The following is a 10,446-nucleotide window of genomic DNA, read 5'->3' on the forward strand; positions in this document are numbered from 1 at the left end:
CAGTAAGACATCACTACATTGGGTCACATTCAGAAGGTTTTCTCTGCTCCTAGGAGAGCGAAAAACAGTAATTTTGTTAAAAAGAAAGTTAAAATTCTGTAGAAACTGAGAGAAAGGAGACTCAGGCATGTCGAAGCCATGGTGATGGACAATCGATGAGAACCTAGAGAAAGTATTGCTGCTGCTTGCCAATATAAATTGTTTCAGTTTGGCTCCTGTTTGAAATATTAACTGGACAAGGAGTGGAAATCAAAGCAAAGATTCTCTGAATCTTCAGACCTTTCTCTGACTTTAATTATGAGAGCCATTACTGGGAAAGTGTTGTGTTGGTTTTCTTTAAATAAACCTATGTAGTGTCTTAATATCTCTAGCAGGCACTTTGGTATTTAAGTAAGGGCACAATTAACCATAATTCTAGCTTACTCAATGCATTCGACACTCATGTGACTTTTTAAGTATGATGCTGTTTTGTTGTTGCATGGCACAGGATCACCTGCAGCAATGCTTATTTGAAAGTGTTCAGTGCACTAATGATGAATGTCATGATCAAATTCTTCGGAAAGATTTAAAAGATCACCTAAGTCTGCACTGTAAATTTCGAGAAGAAATATGCCAGTACTGTAATCAATATGTGGTTTCAATTAATTTAAAGGTAAGATTGCGAAAGATTTCCTAAAAGTTCAACTGTTTAAATTGCTGTGAAAAAAGTTCCAAAGTTGCTGTGAGGTTTTATGCTTATGAAACAAAATTCATTTAATTATCTGAAGAACATGTATTTTAAAACAATATTGATAACTATAGATACAAAGTTGGATTCAGTTCCGCATACATCTGTTCCCTTTAAAAATGCTTTTTAAAAAGAATTAATATTTTTAAAAATATTTTAATATTTTTATTTCTGACAAATTAATAAAAAAATTTGTGTGCATGCTGAAGCCAATGGTCCAAATTTATCTTCTCAGTCCGTGGAATTACACAAAGGACAAATTTGGCCTCAGATGTCTAGATCTGGTTTTTGAATATTTCAGCCAAAATGATTTAGTTGTTTCCGAGATCAAGGCTAGGGAAAAGTATACTGTTTTGCTCATATTAAAAAATTCTGGCAATATTTCCTTTGAGAGGACCTAGGATGCTATGCACGTTTTTGAGGGCTGAATTAAGGTTGCACAAGCAACTTTTAATTCTGGCATTTCCTAATTATTGAATGCTTGGTTTTTGCAACCATAACATTCTTTTAATGTTGTGGTGAGGGGGCGGGAGTTGGTATGTTTGTAATTATTTTCTGAATTCCAATGATGTGTGTGTTGATGTAAGTATGTGCTGCTGTGCAGAATATATATCTTGCCTATTCCTACTTGCATGCACTGTATGATCTTTAAAAAAATGAGTTATTCATGTATAACAAGTCTGGTGTATAAGCCATTCCTAATCAATCTTTTTTTCCCCCCCAGAACCATGAGAAAAATGAGTGTCCTGATTTTCCTGTGCCTTGTCTCCACAACTGTTCTCAGATAATTCTGAAAAAGGAGGTATTATTTGTTTTATCACTTACTGTAAGTTGGCAAATTGTATCATTTTATGAAAACTAGAACTTGCATTGTAGGCCTCACTGGTCCACATTTGGTATGAATTTGCTTCATGTCTCTAGTTTTGCTACTTTTGTTTGTTCCTAAAATCGATACATGACCTTATCAAAGCATATCATAGGAACGTGCTATGCTTTGCAGAGCTTTTGCACATTGCATTATTGTAAACCATCTGTCTTGTTTGTTGACACTGATTAATCAGTCTCTATTGTATGTGACAAATGGTATCTTAACATCACTTTGGCCTTTTTGCACCCCTTATGCAGGAGTTTAGGTTCAATGAATGTATTATTCAATAATTTTATCACTACCTATTTGTTTTGTTAATATTTGCAGATGGATAAGCACTTCTCTGTGTGTCCTGAGGCAGAAGTAGATTGTCCCTATAAACAATATGGCTGTCCTATACAGGTAATCTAGACCTCCATTTGTACTGTTATTGCAGTTTGCCTCCAAAAGCACTAAAGGCTGGTAGCCTAAGTAACTATTTTTCTGTCCTATATTTCTCACAGTATCTTTCAATGTGATTTAAGATATCAAAGTAAGCAGTTGGAGCTGTTCATCTGTTTTTGAAGCATGCAAAGAAACATTTAACCACTTGCCCCAATAGAAATTTCTATTAACAGGTCTGTTTATCTTCCTTTATTTATTTTTTTTACCCTCCTGCCCCCAGATTAAAAGAGGAAAGCTTGCAGACCATGAGAATGCTGCTCTGAGGGAACACATGCTACAAATTTTAGACAAGAATTCCAAATTGGAAGAACAGGTAATGAACATATGTAATGAACACTCTTCAACAGTTCTTAACTGGAAAAAGTAAAGTCCAGGTTGCACATGTGGTGGGATTGGCCCAGCCTCTTCTTTAAAGAATATTAAGCTTTTCATCCCACATTTTTCAACCCAGTCAGAAACCCTTTCCAATGAAGCCAATAAGCTATCGGGGGTTCTCAAACTTCATTGCATTGTGACCCCCCTTCTGACAACAACAATTATTATATGACCCTGGGGGGGTGGAGCCCAAGCTCTGAGGTCAGGAGGGCCAAAGCCAAAGCTGCACCATCCTGGGTGGGGGCACCGAAGCCCAAGGGCTTCAGCCCCAGATGGGGAGCCTGTAACCTGAGCCCTGCGACCCGGGTGAAGCCCTAGGGCTTCGGCTTAGGCCCTGGGCAGTGGGGCTTTGGCCTCGGGCCCCAGAAAGTCTAATGCAAACCTTGGCGATCCCATTAAAATGAGGTCGCCACCCACTTTGGGGTCCCGACCCAGTTTGAGAACCACTGAGCTAGACTGAACCCCCACCCCTGCACTGCACCCTTGTGTATTCACTGCCACCGCTCTCCTTGCTGTTCTTCACCCCACACTCTCCCTTTGGGGGGAAGAGCTGTGGACATGGCATCCTAAGTTTTGTCTAGGGGTTCCATAGTAGACTGTCTGGGAGGTGGCAAAGATGAAGGTTCAAGGGATAGGTGCCTCGGGGATTCCCAGGCCATGCCCTGTTTACAGGCAGCACCACCCACTATCTGCAGCCCCTTTCCTCCCAGTGGAGAGGAAGTTGCAACCACCTTGGAATGCACAGCGACCAACTGCTCTCTACCCCCAAGAGATGTTCCACTGTTTGGGACCCAGCACCTGGGGTTTGTATCAGCAGAAGCAGATATAAACCTCCGAATGAATTCAGACCAATGTCTGTGTTTATTTAAAAACAAAGGAGCAAAAACTGTAGAATTTTGAATCATTTACTATGTAGCACATTACTGCAGTATTTGGAGCCAGTGCTTCCCCCTAACTCATCTGTTAGACTGACTAGGTGCCAATAATTTTAGTGCAATGCATTTTTAATCCATCCTAACACAGTTTGGTTCTCTGTCTCCCTCTAGAGGCTAGGTCTCCTACAGCATTTGAACTAAAAAATCTGGTTCTTTAGCTAAGCCAATAAAAGCTCATGGTTTTTACACACACGGGCAGGGATTCCATCCCCACCACTGCCCCATCCAGGGATTTTGGGTTAACGTTTTAAAATAGGAAAATAGTTGCTATATCTAGCTATGTTGGTGCAGTCTCATCAATAAACCTTTCCAGGTGTACCTATATAGCTTCCATACATTTTAATCTATTTCCTTTATGCTTTGGATAGTCTTGAGTTTTCACTCTTCATTTTCCATTGTTTAGATATCTGACCTATATAAGAGTTTGGAATTTAAAGAGATTAAAATCCAACAGCTAGCAGACACAGTTAAAAAGTGTGAAAAGGATTTCAGACAGTTTACACAGCTGCTTGGTAAAAACAGCAATTTGATGGTAAACACCCAGGTGAGATATTTACTTGATCTTTCTGACAAATTGCTTTTTTATGGCCTGGAATACAATTATCCAGCAATAGTTGTAATTGATGCCAGGACAATAGCAAACACCAGCTTTCAAAGCCATTTATTGCATGAATTTGGATTAATCTCTGGAGTGCACTGTGCCCCATATATGGATTTAAATCACTATTGTTTTTTAAAATAAAATATATACAGCCTTCCCATTATAATTAATGTGGGAGTTCCATGGGAGTTCGACCAGAGTAAGGCATGCTGAATAAGACTCATAGGACCAGTTTCCAATTTCAGTTATACTGATGTAAATTATAGTAATGAAATCAGTTGAAATGAAGGTAATAAATGGTGAATGGTAATGAATTAGAAATTGATTCTTAGTGAATGAATGTTGAATTAATCATGAGGAAACATTTGAAGTATTCCAAAGGCAAACAATGATATTCTTGAATGTAATATGTAGTCAATATTACTGTTGTACAAAGACATTTTAAAATCTGAAATGAAATGATTAATTTTATTAATGTGTGTTCATTCCCCTACTCCTGCATTAAACTTCAAGACTCTTGCCAGTCATATTGATAAATCTGCATGGCTGGAAACACAAGTGAGGCAGCTAATACAAATGTCAAACCAGCAGCAAAGTAAATTTGACCTGAGGCCACTGCTGGAGACAATTGAAAATATAAAGCAGAAGATTGCCTTTATGGAGACATATGACCAGCGTTTAGGTATGCTCATATTTTTTTGTTTTGTATTTTTTGAGTAAAAACTGGTGTTACTAGAGGCTGTGATGTTGTTTATCAGTTTAGATCACTTCCCCATCAACTTGTTTGCACACATTAGCCTGATGAGGCTCTTCAAGATGAACATCAGCCTTAACAAAAAGCTTAACCAAAACTATGTTGTTGTTTCTGTGATAAATGTCCTTGATATTCATGGATGACAGGTAAACCTTTGCAATAACTTGCATTGAATTGTGCCCTCTGTCCACCCTTCTTTTACTGACCAGAGTTCTTGGTGCACAGCCCTTTAGGTGACAATGTTTGTAACTGCAGTGGCAGTTATCAAAAAGTGTAATAATTCTACAGTGAAGTTATTATAGGATTCTGAAGTTAAAAACATTAGTCTGCACAGTATCAGGGTAAATTTACTACAGGAAGATTACACTTTTTGGTAACTTCCACTGTACTTATGCTGCTATTGGTTACCCTGTTTCCTTAAATTCCAGTGGGCTCCTTTTGTTGTCGTCGTCGTTGTTAGGTCCGGTTCAGGAAATTTATGTACAAAAGAGTTTTATGTAAGCTGCTTTTGTGGTGCAGCCTGTAATGCTCTGCTATTGTAGGACACATGGGGCTTGGTTCTCCTTTCACTTCTATGGTGTTATTCCTCACTCTCACTTGTGAGCTCAGAATTAGGTCCCATAGTGTCAGGTTTTTTTCCCTGCTACAACCTGAAAATATTAGCATAAACTATTAGAGTAATCAGTGGCACTCATTGTGCTGGAGAATGCAAAGATGACACTCCATTCTTGAAAGCTGTGAATTTAACTGACCAAGAGGAATTATGAAAAGTACCTGGAACACGACTGTTTTAATTACAAAGAAATGCTTTTAGAATAAATGACTAGAAGACAGATGTGTGTTTCCGACAGATCTGAACCAAAACTTCATATAGCTAAACACACCCAAACTTGAAGGAAGTTGGGATCCAAATCCAAAGTTTGCATCTCTGTCACATCTGCAAGATGCATGTGTGTCTGCAGTCTTCAAATGGGGGAATTAAGAGGATTCTCTTGACTCAAAGTATGTTAATGGCAACAGACTCACTGCAATGGCCAGTGCCACAAAGTTAATTGTCTTGTGTAGTTCCTGTGATTCCCCAGTTATTTCTAAATGCTGGGCTCTAGCCACTTAGTTGTTACTGTCCCCTCGTCTGTAATTCACTTTGTCTCAATGACCATTTCCCTTAACTGGATGTTTCGTGTGTCTTTCTTCCCCAGTTGTTTTGGAAGGCCAGACCACTGAACATGATGTCCACATCAGTATTCACAAAGCACATCTCAATAAAAACGAAGAGCGGTTTAAGCTTTTGGAAGGCACATGTTACAATGGAAAACTAATCTGGAAAATCATGGACTACAAGATGAAGAAAAAAGAAGCCATGGAAGGCCGCACTGTCTCTATATTCAGCCAGCCTTTTTATACCAGCCGCTGTGGGTACAGGTTATGTGCAAGAGCATATCTGAATGGGGATGGCTCAGGAAAAGGGACGCATGTCTCCCTATACTTCGTAGTGATGAGAGGGGAGTTTGACTCGTTGCTACCATGGCCTTTCAAGCAAAAAGTTACACTTATGCTTCTAGACCAAAGTGGGAAAAAAAATCACATTGTGGAAGTCTTCAGAGCCGACCCTAACAGCAGCAGTTTCAAAAGGCCAGATGGAGAGATGAATATTGCCTCTGGATGCCCAAGGTTTGTGGCGCACACTGTGCTGGAGAATGTAAAGAACACTTATGTCAAAGATGACACTTTGTTCATGAAAGTTGTTGTGGATTTAACTGACCTAGAGGAATTATGAAGTACCTGGAAGACATTACTGTTTTAACTATAAAGAAATGCCTTCTCTCGGTGACTATTGGCCAATTTCATACAACAGTGAATTGCCACTAGTCCAACTATATTTTTGACTGCATAATAGCTACTGAGTTGCCAAAGCACCAACCTTTCTTTCTTTTTTACTTTTTCGATACTGTATTTAGGGGATCCGTAAGTCCAATTTGATGGTGTGAACCAGATCAATGTATTCAAACCAGTATTTTGACTCTGTTCAATATATTTTGGGAGTGAATGCTTGGCTCACATCTCAAGACTGGCATTTTAAGATGAAACTACAGTAGGCCCTTTGGAACCCAGGCAAATTTGTGGTTCCAGTGACTTATAAACATCAATAGGGCTCCCATCATAGAGGTGTCTAGGTGCATTTCTCGTGGTTTTGCGAGGGAATCATTTCAACACTGCCTGAATATGAAGAGATGAATCCTGATCCCAGCAGCACCCTGACTTTTAAAAACCGAGGGAGAAAAGCTGAGCCAGGTAGGAAAAACCTAGCCAGGAATTTCAGAGCTCCTAGTTATTGGAAAGTCTGGATGAAGATGTCTTATAGTTCTGGCCTGCTTACTCAGCTGTGCTGAGCACCCACAAGTCCCAGTGATGTCATTAGTGTCCCCTATGTTCCTGCTCAGTGCTTTGGGCCAGATCCTGACGTCATAGAATCATAGAATATCAGGGTTGGAAGGGACCTCAGGAGGTCATCTAGTCCAACCCCCTGCTCAAAGCAGGACCAATCCCCAGACAGATTTTTGCCCTAGATTTTGAAATGGCCCCCCTAAGGATTGAACTCACAACCCTGGGTTTAGCAAGCTAATGCTCAAACCAGTGAGCTATCCCACTCCCCTCATTTGTGATGAGCATCCCCAGTCCCCATTAGAAGTCAATGGAAGCTGCTGGTGTTTATCGCCTCCCAAGATTTGGTCGTTATTGGGGTTCTCAGCTCATCTACTAACCTACAAGAGTAGCAGACCAGTTGAGTCTACTGCTGGAAGGCAGGGGCAAAAGCTCTGAAACTTTTGCTCCTCTGCTGCCTGTGGAGGATATTTTTTTTTTTTTTTTTTTTTTTTGGTGGCTTATCAGCCCTGCAGTGGCTCAGAACTTTGGAAAACTGCACTTGAAGAGTTCCTGCTAACATGCAGTATTCCCCAAAGACGGAGAAAAGAGGATGTGTGTGGGGAACCTTTGCTTTAAATTAGGGCTGTTGACTAATCGCAGTTAACTCATGCGATTAACTCAAAAACATTAATCACAATTTTAATCGCACTGTTAAACAATAGAACACCAATTGAAATTTATTAAATATGTTGGATGTTTTTCTACATTTTCAAATATATTGATTTAAATTACAACACAGTTTACAAAGTAGACTGCTCACTTTATATTGTTTATTACAAATACTTACACTGTAACAATGGCAAACCAAAGAAAGTGTTTTTCAATTCACCTCATACAAGTACTGTTGTGCAATCTCTCTATCGTGAGAGTGCAACTTACAAATATAGATTTTTTTGGTGTGTGTTACATAACTGCACTAAAAACAAAAAAGTGAGCCTACAAGTCCACTCAGTCCTACTTCTTGTTCAGCCATTCACTAAGACAAACAAGTTTGTTTACATTTACGGGCAATAATGCTGCCTGCTTCTTGTTTACAATGTCACCTGAAAGTGAGAACAGGGGGTTCGCATGGCACTTTTGTAGCCATCATTGCAAGGTATTTACATGCCAGATAGGCTAAACATTCGTATGCCCCTTCATGCTTCGGCCACCATTCCAGAGGACATGCTTCCATGCTGATGATGCTCGTTTAAAAAATAATGCGTTAATTAAATTTGTGACTGAACTTCTTGGGGGAGGACTGTATGTCTCCTGCTCTATTTTACCCGAATTCTGCCATATATTTCATGTTATAACAGTCTCGGATGATGACTCAGCACATGTTCATTTTAAGAACACTCTCGCTGCAGATTTGACAAATCGCAAAGAAGGTACCAATGTGAGATTTCTAAGGATAGATACAGCACTTGACCCAAGGTTTAAGAATCTGAATTGCCTTCCAAAATCTGAGAGGGACGAAGTATGGAGCATGCTTTCAGAAGTCTTAAAAGAGCAACACTCTGATGCGGAAACTACAGAACCCGAACCAACAAAAATAAAATCAACCTTCTGCTGGTGGCTTTTGACTCAGATGATGAAAATGAACGTGCGTTGGTCCGCACTGCTTTGGATTATCGTAGAGCAGAACCTGTCATCAGCATGCACATGTGTCCTCTGAAATGGTGGTTGAAGCATGAAGAGACATATGACTCTTTAATGCATCTGGCATGTAAATATCTTGCGATGCCGGGTACAACAGTGCCATGCAAACACCTGTTCTCGCTTTCAGGTGACATTGTGAACAAGAAGCGGGCAGCATTATCTCTGCCTAATGTAAACAAACTTGTTTCTCTGAGCGACTGGCTGAACAAGAACTATGACTGAGTGGACTTACAGGCTCTAAACTTTTACATTGTTTTATTTTGAATGCAGTTATTTTTTGTACTTAATTCTACATTTGTAAGATCAACTTTCATGATAGATTGCACTACAGTACTTGTATTAGGTGAATTGAAAAATACTATTTATTTTGTTTTGTACAGTGCAAATATTTGTAATAAAAAATATAAAGTGAGCACTGTACATTTTGTATTCTGTGTTGTAATTGAAATCAATATATTGGAAAATGTGGAAAACATCCAAAAATATTTAAATAAATTGTATTCTATTATTAACTGTTCGATTAATTGTGCAATTAATCGCTATTAATTGTTTTAATCGCTTGACAGCCCTACTTTAAATAAAGAATGAGCTTTTCAAAAGTGCTCCATACCCAGCAGCCCTCAAAAGGAATTGCTAGTTGCTGAGTACGTCTGGAAATCTGACCACTTCATTTACTAGAATTTATATTATCATAGAGCTTGGGGCTGTTGTCACGTAGCAGGACCCCCGCTGTGCTAGGTGCTGTACAAACACAGAACATAAAGCCTGTGTCTGCCCCCAAAAAGCTCACAATCTAGGGGGCCTGACTGGGAGCTGAGTTCTCATGAAAATCCAGCCCCAACTGTGGGTACTCTGCACTTTAGGAATTTGACCCTCATTTCTTTCAGGCTCTGTTTTGCAGCTCAGATGAAGTGGGACAGCTGGGAATTTTGCTTTGAGTTCCCCCTCCATTGCAGGTGAATGTATACCTGGGTATGGGTTTAGGGGAGAAACTGGCTGCGTAAACAAGCCAGGTTCAGACACTGCGGATTACAGGAACTACTATCAAGGAAGGAGTGGGGACAAGTGCATGTGTGCCTTGCAAAAGCTTTATGGACACTTTTAAGAGGGCTCTAATTGTGCATCCATAATCATTTTGTGGTACAAGTAATAGAATTTAGATGTCTGTCTTCACTTGCAAATCAGATAGCTAGATATGGAAATGTAATTAGTTGCTCCTGCAGCCCAACAGTGGGGGCAAACTTAGAGGCTCTTCTGAAAAGGCAGCAAGACATCAGGAAGGATTTGGAGTAAGCTTGTGGCGAGAGGACAAAAACTAAAGTGGAGCAAGGACTGTAGGGAACTAGGTAGAAAATGCAGGAAAAGGACAAGAACGGGTAAAATCACTAATGTGCCCTGACATTTCATATGAAAATCTTAATATAGGCTGAATGCTGTAGCTTTAGGTAATTGGCATAAAACATATTTTTGCCTTTGTTGTCTTAGATGAAATTTCCAGACTGGTAGAAATTTAACTTCCAGCGTTCTCAGGTGGATTATGGGACATGGTCCAGATAGGCATATTGTTAAAATTGGAAAGTTCTCCTTACATGCTGCTACGTTTCCACATCTTAGTGGTATATTTCTGTTTTGATGCTACTGTGGTACTGTGCCAGTATATACTGGGCCACTGTGGGG

At 39.7% G+C, this 10,446-nt stretch overlaps 1 protein-coding gene across 3 annotated transcripts in view; it reads left to right on the plus strand.

Moving 5' to 3' along the window:
- TRAF5 (TNF receptor associated factor 5) overlaps positions 1-7,793 on the plus strand; it is a 34,417-nt gene extending 26,624 nt beyond the window's left edge. For all 3 annotated transcript variants that reach the window (XM_034764549.1, XM_034764551.1, XM_034764552.1), the window contains 7 exons: positions 488-652; positions 1,452-1,529; positions 1,923-1,997; positions 2,260-2,352; positions 3,753-3,893; positions 4,464-4,632; positions 5,904-7,793. In XM_034764549.1, coding sequence (XP_034620440.1) covers positions 488-652; positions 1,452-1,529; positions 1,923-1,997; positions 2,260-2,352; positions 3,753-3,893; positions 4,464-4,632; positions 5,904-6,481 — 1,299 coding nt within the window. In that variant the 3' untranslated portion in view covers positions 6,482-7,793. The remainder of the gene's footprint in view (positions 1-487; positions 653-1,451; positions 1,530-1,922; positions 1,998-2,259; positions 2,353-3,752; positions 3,894-4,463; positions 4,633-5,903) is intronic.
- Positions 7,794-10,446: the final 2,653 nt, after the last annotated feature.

The sequence above is a fragment of the Trachemys scripta genome, chromosome 3 (assembly GCF_013100865.1).
Source record: "Trachemys scripta elegans isolate TJP31775 chromosome 3, CAS_Tse_1.0, whole genome shotgun sequence".
Classification (NCBI taxonomy): Eukaryota; Metazoa; Chordata; order Testudines; family Emydidae; genus Trachemys; species Trachemys scripta.